A 16,111-nucleotide genomic window follows, 5' to 3' on the forward strand; every position below is an offset into this window, starting at 1 on the left:
AGAGTAACAAGAACCAGTCTGCTGCAATGAACTCACCTCACCTGTGCTGCTTCTGTTGCCAAATTCTTAAAGGCTGATGATGCCTGGAGGAGCCGGAAGGAACAACATCCAGCAAACAATTGCAAAAGTCAAGTCTGAGCAAGAAGGAGGGCGTGAGTGGGGGGGGTTGCCAAATCCGGCAGTATTCCTTGGAGACAACAACAACAATCACAGGAATATTTAATCATGCCGCGACTATGCCTTGCTGAACTGAAACTGGCACCAGAGTTCTTGGCTTGGGAATTCGAGCTACCACCAGGAACAATCAAGGGGATGTGTCCATCTCAAATGTGACTTGAAACAATGCAAAGCCACTGCACTTGCCCAACGTTTGGCGTCATCAGTGTTTTCTAGCCTGTCACCTGGCATGAAAACAAGGCCAAACTCAACACAAACCGAAGTGTTTCTCAGCATGACACAGGAGACAGACTGAAACACAGCCAGCCCCCACACACAAGCACCACGGCCTGGAACCGTGGGGGAGAGCCAGGGCGATCAGCTGACTTCGATGTTTTCACACCAGGTTGTGAGAGGAAGCCATGAATCAACCTAGTTAATGAACTCTTCATCCAGGCACAAAGGTGGCTCCAGGGCTTATCACAGAATCACAGACTGGTTGAGGCTGGCAAAGACCTCTGGTCCAACCCCCTGCTCAAGCAGGGACACCCAGAGCAGGGTGCCCAGGGCCACGTCCATATGGCTTTTGAAGATCTCCAAGGAGGGAGATGCCACAACCTCTCTGGGCAACCTGTGCCAGTGCTTGGTCACCCACACAGTACAAAAGTGCTTCCTGATGGTCCAGGGGAACCTCCTGTGTTCCAGTTTGTGCCTGTTGCCTCTTGTCCTGGCACTGGGTACCCTTGGAATGGGATGCTGGCTCCATCCTCTCTGCATCCTCCCTTCAGGTATTTTCAGGCATGGATGAGATCCCCAGTCCTCCTCTTCTCCAGGCTAAATAGTCGCAGCTCTCTCAAGCCTCTCCTCATAGGAGAGGTGCCCCAGTCCCTTCATCATCTTGGTAGCCCTTTGCTGGATGTCCCCTGAAAAAAAAGATTTCCACTACTTTCTCAGGCTGTCATATGGACCTGTCTCCCATTTCCAATACTTGCTGGCAACAGGGCAAGGTTCAAATGGCTTGAAGTCTGTTCCTTAACGGGGTGCCATCCCCATTGCTAACACCAGAGAAGGTTTTACCTCCAAGCTGTGAAGTTCCGCTTCCTGTCTGACACTCTTCTTGCAGGCTGTACTTAATAGAGAGCCTGGCTCCTCCTGAAACCTGGCCACTTTTGACACTAATATTATGATCCAGAGAGCATTCTGCAGCAGCAAGTTCCACATGCCGTGGTGTATGCTGGATCCTCAGTGATCCCCTTTCTTCTTCATCTGTGCAAGACAAGTGAACAGAAAGTTTCCAATCTGGTTTTTCTAATCTGTTTTTTTCCTTCTACAGTTTTTAAGATGGTCGTAAAGGAATAATTGAGTGCACCCTCAGTAAGTTTGCAGATGACACCGAGCTGGGGGAAGTGTCGATCTGCTGGAGGGTAGGAAGGCTCTGCAGAGGGACCTGGACAGGTTGGGTTGATGGGCAGAGGCCAATGGGATGAGGTTCAACATGGCTAAGTGCTGGGTCCTGCACTTTGGTCACAACAACCCCGTGCAGTGCTACAGGCTAGGGGCAGAGTAGCTTGAAAGCTGTGCAGAGGAAAAGGATCTGGGGGTGCTGGTCGATGCTCACCTGAACATGAGCCAGCAGTGTGCCCAGGTGGCCAAGAAGGCCAACGGCATCCTGGCTTGTATCAGGAGTAGTGTGGGCAGCAGGACCAGCGAGGTGATCGTCCCCTTGTATTCTGCCCTGGTGAGGCCGCACCTCGAGTACTGTGTTCAGTTTTGGGCCCCTTGCTACAAGAAGGACATCGAGGCCCAGAAGCGTGTCCAGAGAAGGGCTACGGAACTGGTGAGGGGTCTGGAACACAAGTCCTGTGGGGAGCAGCTGAGGGAACTGGGGTCTTGTGTCTGGAGAAGAGGAGGCTCAGGGCAGACCTTGTTGTTCTCTACAACCACCTGAAAGGAAGGTGTGGGGGGCTGGGGTCAGTCTCTTCTTGTAGATAACCAGTGATAGGACTAAAGGGAATGGCCTCAAGTTGCGCCAGGGGAGGTTTAGGTTGGAAATTAGGAGAAATTTAATCTCAGAAGGAGTGGTTAGTCATTGGAATGGGTTGCCCAGGGAGGTGGTGGAGTCGCCGTCTCTGGGGGTGTTCAAGGAAAGGTTGGACGTGGTGCTTAGGGACATGGCTCAGTGGGTGATGGTGGTGGTAGGGGGATGGTTGGACCAGATGATCTTGGAGGTCTCTTCCAACCTGAACGATTCTACGATTCCATTCCATGATCCTATGAATCAACTGACCACAGAACTTCCTTGACATCTCCGCAACGCAGCCCAGTCCCCCCGCTGAGCCGGCAGCACGCACGGCACCGGGCACCCCGCGCTAAGGGCAACCCCGGAGGGCAGCCCCCCGGCCCCAAAGCGTCCGCTGCGGGGGGGCCGGGGCTGGCTGGAGGCCCGGGGGCGCCCCCGCCCGTCTCGGGCCCGACAGACGCGGCCCCGCGGGGCTCCGGGGAAGGGGCGGCCCGGCCCGGCCCGGCCCGGCCCCGCCCCGCCCCGCCCCGCCCCGCCGCCCGCTGCTTTCTACCGGCGGCGGGGCCGGGCGGGCCGAGTGCTGCCGGCGGAGCGGAGCCGGGAACGGGACTTGGGCGGCTGCCTGGACGCTGCCCTGCGGGTCATGGACGGGCGGGCGGTGCTGATCCACGCGCTGCTGGCAGCAGGTACGGGGCTGGAAGGGCTGGAAGGGGGGGGTCCGCGGGCCGGCGGGGGGGCTCGGGCCGGGGGCAGCGCGTCCCGTTCCCGTCGCGGTCTGACCGTGTCCCGCTCCCCGCAGTGTGTTCCGCGGCGGCGGGGGGGCTCGGCCCTGAGGAGCTGCACAACGAGGTGCTGCACAAGGGCGGCGGCGGGGCGCTGGCCCCGGCCCCGGCCCCGCTGCTGGGCGGCAGCGCGGAGAAGGAGGGCGGCGGAGCGGCCTCGGGGGACGAGCTCAGCGAGGCGCCGAGAGGTACGTGCGGGCGGCGGGGCGAGCCGCCCCCGGGGCGCTCGGGGCAGCACCGGCATCGCGGAGCGGCCCCGGGGCAGGGCGGAGGGGTCGGGACGTGGGCCGGGGTCGGTCCGGACCGAAAAGCAAGGGGAGCCCGCGGTGCGGAGCCGGACCTGGAGGGGGTGCCGGGGGGGGGCTCGGCGCGGCCGGAGCTGGGAACGTGCGGACCGGCAGGCTCGGGGTGGCCCCGGGAGCCGGGCGTGCTCCGCCAGGAGCCGTGGCCACCGGGGCTGCACGGTAGCCTCGAAGCCATAGGAGTCCCGCGCAGGGGGCTGTGCCCGCTTCGGGTGCCGGCACCTCCTTGTTCCGAGCCTGGGTGCTGGCGTTGGGCACGGAGGTCCCCGGCAGCCCCGGGTGAGGCGGGCAGGAGCCTGGCCCTGCGGTCACCTCGTGGGCCCGAGCCGCTCTCCCGGGCATGGCACTGGTGGATGGCAGCGAGGGGATCGCTGTGAGTCACCCGCCGCCCACACATGGCTGCTCCTCATACCTAGGCAGGGTTAGTCACCCGGCAGTCCCTGCTACGGGGGCGTTGGGGACACTGTCTCTCTGTTAGGCTCTCTGTGCATTCATGCTTGGCTCCTCTCCCCCGGGTCAGGACCAGAGAGCGTCTGGAGGGCTCTCCAGGGTTTGTGAGGGCAGGCTGGGATGGGGGACCCGCTGCAGGCTGAGAAGAGCGACCCATACCTGCCCAGCCTTGGGCATGTGGTATGTTCAGACTGGTAACCTGGCACCAGGATGAATGTGCTCAGCTCCATGTAGGTCCCCCCTGGCTCTCTGGCCTTCCTTTCTTTGCTTTTTAGCTGTCTGTGTCCATCCAACTGTGACTCAAACCCCGGCTTGCAAAACTGGGTTAAGCCCTAAACAAAGGGGACCCAGCCCCTGGGCAACACTGCTCCCCCTCCTGATGGGAGGTGCGGCAGGGAGATGCTCCTGTCTGCCCTCTGCTCCTCTGTGCAGCCCTCTGAGGTGCAAGCGATCTGGCAGGCTTGGGCTGAGGGGAGGACAGGTTGATGGGATGGGAAATAGCAGCTGTTGAGGCAGCATTGCGCAGTCAACAGCCTGTGGCCTCTTGGAGCGCTTTCTCAATGCCTTGAGCTGAGCTATAATCAGAAAAATACGCTTTGTGTGTTGAAGGCACCTTCCCCTTGGTGGTGCAGCCCGTGAGGGCCCATGGCACAAGGTATCTGAGTACCAAGGGTGTTGTTGGCATCCCCCTGCCCACCTGGGCCGGACCTGTTTTCCGACATACAAGATCATCTGAAGCCTCCGGAGCTGTGCTGTTCGGAGGACAAGGGGCAGAGCCCCAGGGGGGTGGTAACAGTGGAGGCCACCAGTGAAATAGCGTGGGGGGAGTCAGCAGCACTGTGCCAGCCCTGTGGCAGTGCCGGTCTGCGGGACACCCCCAGCGGTAGCCTGTTGGGGAGGGGGCAGCCCCTGTTCCCAGCCTGAGGCAGCTTGCATGGAGCTCTGTGCGCCTCACCCGACTGTACCAAGTCGCAGAGTTTTCTGCTGGATCGGTTTTCTCCAGTCCTACCTTGAAGGATGTTGAAACTTTGAAATAGCTTCCTAGACAGGCCTATGGTGTTCCACAGCATGAGAGGCTCTTGCACGGGGAGGAAGAGATTGCTGAGGCCTCAGTTGTGTAAGGAAGCTGCTGAGAAGGAACGGGGCAGGCTGAAACTTGCCAGGTTAGATGTGGCTGCCCTTTTTCCCCTTACCCTCCCCGGTTTAAACGTGATTCAGTTCATATTTCCCCAGTCTCGGGGAGCCTGCCGTGGCCGGGCAGCGCTGACCAGCCTCCCCCCAAGCAGGGGGTGTCCTCTGACGTCCTGGCACCCTGCCAGAGCGATCGGGGCGGGGGTGGGGTGGGGGCTTATTTTTGACATCTGCCCATCTCAAACTATTCCAATAATGTTGACGGTTTCACCCCGTGTCTGTGGGGAGCACGCGTGGAACTTCTTGCTCCGGTTCCCACCAGCCTGGCAGGGAGCTGGCCTCGCACCAAAACCCACCAATTTTTGCGCTGCAATTAAAAAATACCTTTGTAATTCATGGGAACGCTTCCGTAGCCATCAACTTGGTTTTGCAAAACCAAAAATTGACCTGGGTTTGCTCTTCTAATCCTGCTCTTGTCCTGTATGCAAGCATCGTTGTAACCACAGGAAGGCGAGTCCCTCGGGGCCATGAATGGACTCTTTACAAAAGACCGCACTCATCAAGGAAATAAAAGCCAGATAGCAGCGCAATTAGCAGTCTTCTGTGTTCAGTGGAAACTGGTGCATATAATAGCAACATTTGAGATGCATAAAGCTCTGTTTTTCCCCTGGTTTCTTGTTTAATTGTTCCTTTATTTCCTTTAGAATTGTTCATATGAATTGGAAAGGCCATGATATTTGTGAAAATCTGAAAAAATGGAAAAACCTTTGCCTGGGGGCAGATTGAACAAAAGGCTGCACAAATGCCAGGGCTGAGTTGGCTACAGTAACAGAGGGTTTGCTGCTCTGTCTTGTCTTCAAATGACAAATTGAGGTGATAAACTTTTTCTCCTTTTGAAATTGTTTTCCAGTTGCCTTCTTGTCAAAGCCTCAAGGCCTGGTTACTCCCAAGAAAAAGGGGAATGGGAATAAAAGAAGAAAAGGAAAAGGCCTGGGGAAGAAGAGAGACCCGTGTCTGCGAAAGTACAAGGATTTCTGCATTCATGGTGAATGCAAATACATCAGAGAGCTGGGTGCTCCATCCTGCATGTGAGTTACTGGTGTGTGCCTCAATCGGGAAAACCTTAGTCATTGTTCCTTGAATTCTCTAGGCAGCGCAGAGGAAGAGCGTAGGAGATATTTTTAGTGCACGTTCCCTGTCCATGGGGGGGTGGCTCTGACTTTGCATCTTCTCTGTGCAGTGTATCGCTTGAAGAGCAGTGGGAAACTTTGGCCTCCATTCTGGCCTGGATTTTAAACAAATCTCGTTTGTCAAAATCTACTTCAGCCTTAGACCCAGGCGGCTCTGCAGCACCCCTGCCTGTGGGGCACTGGCGTGGCTCAGTGAGCTCTGGCTGAGGCTGGCACAGAGGCCTGCAGCGGTGGAGTTTGGAGGAGGCCAACTCGATGCAGGGCTGAGATGCCTGGCAGCTGTCCAGAGGTTGACTTTCCTCAAGCTTTGGTTGGGCCCAGAGAAGTAATTGAGCACCTGGGCCTCTGAGAGGGGCTGGGTCCTACATCCAAAGTGTTCTGTAGGTCTGGTGTGAGAGACTCTATCCCGTCTCAGTAACTATGTTCCTGGGCCCATCTCGTTGTTGCAAGCCCTGTCCAAGAGCTAAGGAGCTCCAATGGCTGCGTCCCCAGCATGGGTGGCGGGGGTGTTGCAGGTATGGAGATGCCAGGCTCCAGCGTGAGGGGTGCGGTATGAGTGATCCCTTGTTCAGCGTGGGGTACGTGGCCCTGTGCCATCAAAGTTCAGGAGCTGGGGAGGAGAATGGGCTCCCTCCTTCACCCTGCCACGTTCCCAGCTGGGACAGGGAGAGCATCTACCGTGGCACCTGTGAGGCAGATGGGATTAGAGGCAGTTCCTTGGGGGACAGTATGCTAAAGCCACGTCCCTGTGGTTCTCTAGCCCTGAGGCCAGGGCTGTGTCACCACAAAGGTCTGTGTGTGACGGACTCCGCTGGGTGCAGGCAGCGAGCAGGGATCAGATGAGGCAAGCAGAGGAGAAATAATTTGCTTGCTGCCTGGGCACCTGCATCTGGCTCTGCCACCTCAGGAAATATCCGTGGGTACACACTTGATCTCTGCTGACGTGGACAGGGGTTGAGCTGGTGGATATAAGAGGCTTTGTTCTTTGCAATCAATCCCCTGAGCTACTCAGCCCTGTGCCCGGAGCAGATAATAGCTCCCTGGCTTACAGTGCCCAGAAGCTCTCGCACCCTGCAATCCACAGAGATCAGTGTCGGTGCAGTTCCTTGAACTGCTTAGTTTCCTTTGCCTGGAGCCTGACATGAAAATGTTGCTGGGCCCTCCAGCCAGGCGTCTTGGGGCTGCTCGGGCTGGGGTCCCAGCCCAAAGCAGGGTGTGACACCGCCCCAGTCACACACCCCCTTCCTGCCCTCAGGGGGCTGCAGGAGGACTGGGGATGCAGGCAGGGCGCTCCAGCCTTGGTGCTGGGGTGAGGTGGGGCTCCCCGTTCTGGTAGCCTGTCTCTGGGCTGTCTTCCCTGAGCTGTTGCTGTTCTGAGGACAGACTGCCCCAAGGCTTCATGTTGACTGGTGTCACTTGTGGCTGCTTGCCTGGCCGCTGCTGGCTCCAGCTGTGCCATCTAGGCTGTGGGGTCTTCTTGACCTCTGTTTCTGCTGGTGGGGGCCTGGGAGTGAGGGTGGATGCTGCCAGGTGTGGGTGCCAGAGTGCAGCACCCAGCCCTGCTGCATGGATGGAGAGCAGATAGAAGTGTGTTGGAACTTGCCCCGGTATCGTGAGCCAGGCAGAAGGGCTGGATGGAGTCTGTGAGCTGGGAACGAGTATGTGTGTACTGCCCAGATCTGCGGAGGGTTGGTGGCACTGGATGCATTCAGCTGGTCACATCAGTGTGCTTTTCCTCGCAGGGAAGGCTTGGGTGGCTGCCTCACAGCTCTGATGGGGAACACTTTCTGATATGTGAACAACTTCACAGATCCGCAGGGAGTTTGCGCTTCTTGGGCTGGCTAAGAGCACAGGGAAATCCTGCTCCAAGGGAAGCACTGAGGCCATGGCCCCAGCTGGTTTCCTGTTCCTTGCCTGAGGCTTCCCTTCCCCAAAGCATGCAGCCTGCCTGGCATACCCAGCTTCTGCATGCCCCTGGGAACCAGCCCATGTGAGCCTGCTGGGATCTCAGGGGCCAGCCCTCTTTCAGCCCCATGAGTGGAGGGGTCTGTCATGGCTCAGAGGTGGCTCAAGCAGCCTAGCTCAGTCTGGGAATGACTGAGAAGTAGACAGACCCCAGTGCCTTCTACTGTGGGGAAGGAACCGGTCTTCCTAGGAGTCTTAATGTGATGCTTGGGGCAGGGATGCAGGAGAAACATAACTTACCAATATTAGGGAGGCAATGGTGCCACCAGGCCTCCTGACTCAGGGTGGGGATCAGGAGAAGGTTGTAGGATTCTGGCCAAAGCTAAGCAGAGGCAGTTCCTTTGCACTGGGGATTGAGGGAGCCAACAGCGCCACTGCTTGGCCACTACCGTCCTTAAAAACTTTCCTTCTCACCCAGATGCCAGCCAGGATATCATGGAGAGAGATGCCATGGCCTTTCGCTGCCTGTGGAGCACCCCCCTAGCACGTATGACCACACCACAGCACTGGCTGTTGTTGCAGTGGTCCTGTCTTCGCTGTGTCTTGTCATCATTGCAGCCCTACTGATGCTCAGGTGAGCAGGTGGGGGCTGTGTTCCTGGAGCCATGTCCCTGGGAAGGCTGTTTGTGGGGAACGGTGGCAGGGGCTGCTTGCTCCATGCTCTGAGCATCTCTTTGCTTGGCCTCACAGGTGTCACAAGAGGGGTGTCTACGATGTAGAAAATGAAGAGAAAATAAAGCTGGGCATCACTGTGAATCACTGAGGATGCCGAGTGCTGGCAAGGTGAGCCCTTGCTGGGGAATTGGTGGGGGCTCGGGGCTCTGCTTGTTTGTGCTGGCTGGGACCACTGTGCTGATCCTGTGCCAGAGCCAGGCATGAGCTGAATTTGCTTTGAGCCTGGAGAAGCAGCTTGCTGGATGTGGCCCAAGAGCATGGGCTGCCCCGTGTGGCCCCAGCTATCTTTCCTTCCCTTTCTGTTCAAATCCCTGTCCTCTGACATCCGACTACTACCTCCTCCTTCATAACCTTATGTCTCTCCTTTGGCCTGTTGCTGCATGGTTTGGGGATATTTGGCAGCAGGGAAGCTGCTTTCCCTCTTCTTCCCCCGCTCTGTAACTTGTTCTGCTCCCTCTGTCTGACCCACTGAGTCATTTCCCCTCCTTAGATATTGCCTCTATTTATATACACATCTAAAAAAACAACCTTCCTTTTCACTCCCACTTGTCCTCTGCTTATTACTTGCACCAATGTAATGCTTTGCAGCTGGGCATGGGAGTGCCCCATGATGTTACCCTGGGTGTGCTCTGGCCCAGAGGTGGCCACATGTCAGTGGTAGCTGGGTGCTGGAAAGCCTGCAGACTTCCTCTGCCCTGGTCCAAACCCTGATGTTAGGTGTTCCCATACATATTACAGCTACTTCTCCTTCTAATAAAGAAGATACTTTGTTCTTTGGGGGTGGTGGTGTATCAAGTAATGCATTCAAAGGGTTTCTGAAATGTTATTAGTTTTTAGGTAGTGTTGGGGGTGGGATTTCTAACTTTTGATAGGAGTTGAAGGTTAGGGAAGGAGAATCAGAGCAAGATTTATTGTTGCTGTCCTCTGCCCTGGGGACTGGGGAAGCCATGTGCAGGGGAAAAATGCCATGAGAGACATGGGATGTTACCTGTACTTTGCTACAGCTTTCCCCTGGCATCCTGGCCTCAATTCTCCTGGGTCCAGTCCTGCAAAGTGGCCACGCTTCAGTGGCCACAAGAGCTTTCTCGCCAGCTGGATGGCATGAGCACCTTGGCCCTGGTATACAGGGCTCAACTCCGTGGGCGAGAGTGGCAGTGGGCAGCATGTTAGTAGTGTCTCTTGGATACTGGTGCGCAGCCAGCGACTGATCCTGTGATGCTGTGTTTCAGGGGTCGGCACTAACGCAGTTCTACCTCCTGGAGGATGCGAGCCACGGAGCCAGTGCTGTCCCTGGGACCCTGCAGTGCATCAGGAGCTTGCTGGAGCAGCATGACAGTGCTCGCTTTGGTTTCTGTTGGGCAGCAGTGCTGCTGCAGGGAGCTTCAGCAGTCTCTGGGATGGAGAAGACTGGAGAGAGAGAGACTCTCCACAAGGCAAGATCCCTTGCCATGCTGCAGAGCTGGCCACGCAGAAGGGCAGGAGGGACTGGCCAGCAATCAGCAGAGGGGCTGTCCAGAGCTTGGGGGATGCCCGCTGTGGTGCACGTGGAGGAACAAACTGTGAAAGGCGGAGAAACTTGGCCCGGGGCTTTCTTAGGCACAGGAGGGGTGGGAGGGTAACAGCTATTTAACACGATATTTTTCCTTTTAAATTATATATTTATTTTAGATAAATTGTACATAGTATTTATATTTATTGGAGGTCTGCCCCTGTGTCCTTTTGTAGGTCAAGATGACAGGGTCAGACCTCCCTTATTTTTTAAGTGCAATGTAATATTCTAATAAATAACTTTGTTACAAACACTTGGCTTGTTAATTTAATGATGGGGGTGGAAAGGAGTCAGACCTCTGTAGGGTGTATGTAACAGCAAGCCCTTGCTAGTGGGGTATCTCAAAACACCAAGGTGCATCTGTGAAACAGTGCCATGGGTCCTGAGTGTGCTGCAGTGGCCACTAGACCTGCTCCTGCTGTCCATAGGGTGCAGCACAGCATCTTCTGCTGGAGCTGAACAGCGTGGTGTGAGGGGTTGGTGCCAGTATCCATTCTTCACCCTGCCTTGGGGCAGCTGCCTTGGCTTCTCAGTGGCAAGAGCCTGCAGCCAGGCTGGCCCCACGTGTGTTTTATCAGACTCACATACTGGCCAGCCAGGGATGGATGTGGTATTTGGGTATCTGCTGATGAAGCAAAGCCTCCTTGAGTTCAGCCACTCTGATCACAGATCAATGTGAACAGGACTTATTCCTGGATTTTAAGCCAGCATTTGGCTGAAAATTATGAGGTGGATTTTCATACCTGCCCTGCAGGAGCTCCTAGTGGTTCCTGGGCTGGCTGAGGGTTGTGGATGCAGCTTCCTGGGGGTTGGGGTCATTGGGGGTTTCAGACTGTGCTTCAGGACCCATTCCTGGTGAATTAAGCAGAAAAAAAGGCCTATCCCACTGCATGAGATCTGCTTTCCTCAAGTCCATTTTGCTTTTGCAAATGTCAGAGTTGAATTTTCAAAAGGGAATGCCAAGCTATGCTGAAGCAGGGGCAGTGAATAGTCTTGCAGAGTGTTGTTTTTTTTGACAAACTTAGCCCCAACTTAGCTCTGGTAAAGCATGAAATAATTTCTATGCTCATCTGCTGCCTGGGGGAGGCTTTAGGAAGTGAGTTCATTAGTTCAAGCCCCTTGCACAGCCAGTGAGTTTTGCCGTAACCTGGGGGGTGGGAAGGGGGAATGAAGCAATACTTTAGAACTCCAGCGCTTCCCAAGATAGAATGGTTAAAGTACAGAGCTGCGATGGATGGGAAGCAGGTATTCGGCACTGAGTACCCTTGTGCATTATCATCCAGAGAGCAAAAGCCCCAGCAGCTGCAGCAGCCCTAGTCCCAGCAATGGAAAAACAAGTTACTCATTGTGCTTTGTGTGAACCTGAACCTTAATGCTGCGAGAGTGCTGGTTTAATCAAGGACTCTGAACTCTGGACCGTTTCAATGTCTGTTAAGCAAATACTATCTCCGGTGGCTGTGCAGGAGGCCCTTGCCGCAGGTCACCTTGCTGCATCCCCACCTCCCTGTGCTGCTGTGGCTCCCCAGCTCTGTTTGCCTGCAGCTCTGCCTGGCCCAGGTCTGGCAGCACTGGAAATACCTTAGCTGGAATGTTTTTTCTGCAGACAACTGGAATTGTTGTGTTGATTTTTGCTCTGGATGGGAAGGAGTGAGCAGGAGGTGCAGGAGTGGGGGTGAAAGCCTTTGCAAGCCCCAGCTGGGCTAACAGCAGGAATTGCTGACTTGGCACGGGCAGGGATCCCAGCCTGTGGGCGCTCAGCTCGGGGTGCTCTGCAGGAAGACAGAGCACAGGGGCATGCAACTGCTGCTGCCGTCCTGCCTGTGATGGACCCAAGGCAGCCACTGCCTGGGGGGGAGCAAGCTATGGGGCATCCCTGCACCTGGGGACAAGGCCTTCACCTCGGACCTGCCCCACAGGGGGAGGCTGATGGCCACTGCAGCGGTTCTGCTCCTCCTGACCACAGGATGAGAGCAGGGAAGGTGTTCCCCGTGGTGGCAGCTCTGAGAGCCACGGGGCCACGTCATCATTGCCATGCTGCCCAGAGCCCTGCTGCCCGCTGCACACCTGCCATGCAAGGATGTGTTCTGGATCACAGTGCGCCTCTGCAGGGCTGTGGCAAAGGCTGGGCTGCCTATGGGTGGTAATTTGACAGGCCAAGAGATGGGAACGTATTTTGAAGGTGCAGAGAGGGGGAAGCTGGCTGCTTCTCTCTGCCCTTTGGGCTGTGAAAGGATGAGAGTCCTGTGGATGTTCTCTGCCTAGATAAGGCAGGGATGAAGGCCCCCGGGGCAGCTCCCCAGCCTGGCTGTGCTTGTGGCACTGAGGCAGGTGACACCCCAAAGCCCATTAGGGTCATGCTGAGCTCTGTCCTGCCCAGGTCCCTGGGCGCTGTGGAGGTAAAGTGGGCTGCTTGGCCAGAGGCCTGTGGGAACTGGGGAAGGAAGCAGCCCTCACCATGAAGTGGTGAACCACAAGGTTCACCCTTGTGGGCCAGGATGGCAGGACTTACTGATGGACTGTTCTCCAGAGTCAGGCTTGCAGACAGACAAAATCCTAACTTTGGATTTAATTTAAAAAAAATGCACTATGTTACAGTAGTCAGTTTAATAACCGTCTTCCCCACCTGCCCAGAACCACTCTTGCTCACCTTTGCAGCCATGCTCCAGCATCTGGGACCACGGCAGCATGAGTGGGTTGGAGCAGAAGAGGCTGTGGTGCTGCAGGAGCACCGCTTGTGCTGTCCTACCTGTCCTGAAGTGAGGCAGCCAAAGAGAAAACCCCAGAGCTGCTGAGCCGCCTCCCTGCAGAAACAGCAGCAGCCCTGCAAGCAATTCCATTCAGCTGATTTTCTTCCTGACAGATGTTAGCTTTGCTCCACTCCTTACACAGCCATTGAGCCCTGAGCCAAGGACAGGCTTTGCCGAGGAACGCAATGAACTGTACTGCAGAGAGGCATCTCCCATGGGTTTCTTGTTGCTGTGGAAAGGGGAAATCAGCTACTCCCCCCTGCCTCAAGCACCCATGGAGGGGGCCACAACACCTGCAGCATTGTCCGGTTCACAGTGAAAATGAGCTTGGCATCCAGATTCACTGCGTTGTTTCAGGGCAAAATTGCTCAGCAGATCCTCCCTTTCTAGGGATCATAGGGATACTCAGATCTGGCCCAGGCCTGTCTTACTCTGGATCTGGAGGTGGGAAGCCAGTTCCTGCCCCTTCCAGAGAGTTTCTGTTCTTACCTATCCCAGTGGGTTTGCACAGGGCTGTGCTTTGCTCCAGCCCATCTGCTAGCACAGATTGCTGCTGCCTCCTTCACATGGTCCATCCAGAATTTTTTTTTCTGGTCAGAGCTCCCTCCCATGAAGCTCTTGGAGCATCTCCATGCCAGTGGTTGCAGGTCAGCCCTCTTGGTTTACACCTCTGTGCCAAGGATCTGGGAGGACGGACTGATGGCAGAGGATGGACTGTTCCCAGCTCCAGCTCTGCGCTTGGGGAGCAGCACTGCTTGGGCCTGGTGGGACGGTAGCTGCCACGAAGAGATCAGGAAGGCACTGAAAACGATGGCCCACCTCTCTGGGCAGCTTCAGGGCCAGAAGGCTCCAGATCTGCTCTTGGGCTCACAGATCACCAGCAGCATTGCCTGAAGCTGGGCAGCAGCCTGCCCCTACAGGAGCCAGCACCAGCCCAATGCAGAGCATCTGTCGCTGCCAAGATGGGAAGGAAGTGCTCGCTCCAGTCCCCATGCCACGGCCTCCCCAAGCCAAGGCACTGTCCCTCACTCCTGAGCATCCTCTAGCCTTTTGTGCAGTGGACTATAACCCATGGATGACTCAAGCAGAGGGACACCCGTGCTCCCCCAGGGAGACCAGGCCGTGCTAGAAGTGGCTGATGAAATTCTTCCTGCTGTTCAGTGCAAGGTTTTCCTTTTCTCTGCAGGAATCATTGTGTGCTGTATACACTTGGGGTCTGTGGTGCAGAGCAGCAGGAGGGGCCTCAACAGTCTGAGGTCTTACACAGAGGGATCAAAGGGAAACATCTTCCCTGCATCCAAGGCTTGGTTAACTGGTTCAGAGCATGTGTGTCTGCCCAGTGTATGAGCATGGGAAATGGTGGGAGGCCTGGATCTGTCCCCACTTCAGGGCAAGTGCAGCAGGTTACAAGAAGAACCAACTGTCCCTGAAGGTCCTGCACTCTGCTGTTAAATAAGGGTGCTCCAGCAGGTTCCCTCCTGCTTGCCTCTGACTACAGAATGCCACGCTGGGTATTTTGTTTTTTGCTGCCTTCCCCCAAAAGGCATCTGATGGTCTCATCATGATCTCATACCTTGTCCTAGCCTGTCTGGACAAACTCCAAGGAAAACTCGGACTGGAAGCAGCGGAGGTGATTCATGAGCAGGAACTTGCTTGGCTGAGTCCGGCAGGGCTGTGCAGGGATCAGCAGGCTGCTGGAGCAGCCACGTCTGCAGAAGCAGCACTGCTACCCCTGCATGCCACAGACAGACCCTGGGCTTTGTACTGTGCTGTCAGCTCACTACCTGCCAAGCAAGTATGCTGCACTCCTCAGCCTCTCTCACAGTTTTTAATTGGATTTGAGCTGGCTGGTATTCCCAGTCCTGGCTGCAGCCATGCACCTGTGGTGGTTTTACTCGGGTGGGCAGCCGAGTTCCACCACGGCCGCTCACTCACTCCCCCTCCTCAAAGAGAAAGGGGAAGAAATGAAAAGGGCTCAAGGGTTGAGATAAGGACGGGGAGATCGCTCAACAATTATTGTGATGGACAAAACAGACTCAGAGTAAGGGAGATAATAAAATTTATTGCCTATTACTAACAAGCTAGAGAAGTGAGAAACAAAGGAAAGAAATCAAAAAAGCCTTCCCCTCCATCCGCCCTCTTCCACCTCCTCCCTCCAAGCGGTGCAGGGGAATGGGGGTATGGGGGCTGCGGTCAGTCTATGGCACTTCGTCTCCGCCACTCCTTGGTCACTCTCGTCCCCTGTGCCGTGGGGTCCCTCCCACAGGATGCCGTCCTTCCCGAACTGATCCTGTGTGGGCTTCCCACAGGCAGCAGCTCCTCAAGAACTGCTCCAGATATGGGTCTGTACCATGCGGTCCATCCCTCAGGAGCACTCTGCTCCAACCCGTGTCCCCCACGGGCAGCAGCTCCTGCCAGGTCACCGGCTCCTGCGTGGGCTCCTCTCCACAGGCTGCAGCTCCGGCCTGGAATCTGCTCCTGCGGGGGCCCTCCACAGGCCGCAGCCTCCATCGGTGCAGGTCCACCTGCTCCACCGTGGTCTCCTCCACGGGCTGCAGCGTGGAACCCTGCTCCACCGGGGTACTCCATGGGCTGCAGGGGGACAGCCTGCTTCACCATGGGCCTCACCACAGGCCGCCTGGAGCACCTCTCCCCCTCCTCCTTCACTGACCTTGGTGCCAGCAAGGCTGTTTCTCACTCCTCTCACTCTCCCAGGTGCTGTGAAGCAGTTTTTGTTGTTGTTGTTGTTGTTTTTTTCCCCTTCCTTAAATCTGCTCTCACAGAGGCACAAACAACACCGCTTATTGGCTCTGCTCTGGCCAGCAGCAGGGCCCTTATCTAACATGGGGCAGCTTCTGGATTCTTCTCACAGAAGCCACCCCTATGGCCCCCTGCTACCAAACCCTTGCCACGTAAACCCACTGCCGCACCTCGCTCCCACTTCTGGCGCAGGACACCCCAGACCCATCCTGTCCCCTCCCTGCAGCAGCAGCCCTGCTTCTGCGGGCAAGAAGCCTGCTTTTGCACGCCAGCATCGGCCTGCCTCTGGCTTTAGCTACGGGTACAGCTTTTTGACCTGTCCCTGCAGTTTCTGGGCTCAGGGACCCCCCCCTCCTCTGCCAGCGACGAGCCGTGCAGCACGGC

General features: G+C 56.3%; 1 protein-coding gene across 1 annotated transcript; it reads left to right on the top strand.

Moving 5' to 3' along the window:
* The first annotated feature begins 2,702 nt into the window (after positions 1-2,702).
* Positions 2,703-10,473, top strand: HBEGF (heparin binding EGF like growth factor). Its single transcript, XM_083799098.1, has 6 exons — positions 2,703-2,862; positions 2,976-3,146; positions 5,752-5,929; positions 8,415-8,570; positions 8,687-8,779; positions 9,901-10,473. The coding sequence occupies exons 1-5, from the start codon at positions 2,820-2,822 to the stop codon at positions 8,757-8,759; spliced, it is 621 nt and encodes a 206-aa protein (XP_083655224.1). The 5' UTR covers positions 2,703-2,819; the 3' UTR covers positions 8,760-8,779; positions 9,901-10,473.
* The last annotated feature ends 5,638 nt before the right edge of the window (positions 10,474-16,111 follow it).

The sequence above is a fragment of the Anser anser genome, assembly GCF_964211835.1.
Source record: "Anser anser genome assembly, chromosome: 14".
In the NCBI taxonomy this organism is placed as follows: Eukaryota; Metazoa; Chordata; class Aves; order Anseriformes; family Anatidae; genus Anser; species Anser anser.

Excerpts from the sequence above, each read along its gene's own strand:
- HBEGF (XM_083799098.1), top strand. The coding sequence starts at position 2,820 with ATGGACGGGCGGGCGGTGCTGATCCACGCGCTGCTGGCAGCAG. Across the intron at positions 2,863-2,975 it reads CCACGCGCTGCTGGCAGCAG|TGTGTTCCGCGGCGGCGGGG; the intron begins GTACGGGGCTGG and ends CGCTCCCCGCAG. Across the intron at positions 8,571-8,686 it reads GCAGCCCTACTGATGCTCAG|GTGTCACAAGAGGGGTGTCT; the intron begins GTGAGCAGGTGG and ends TTGGCCTCACAG.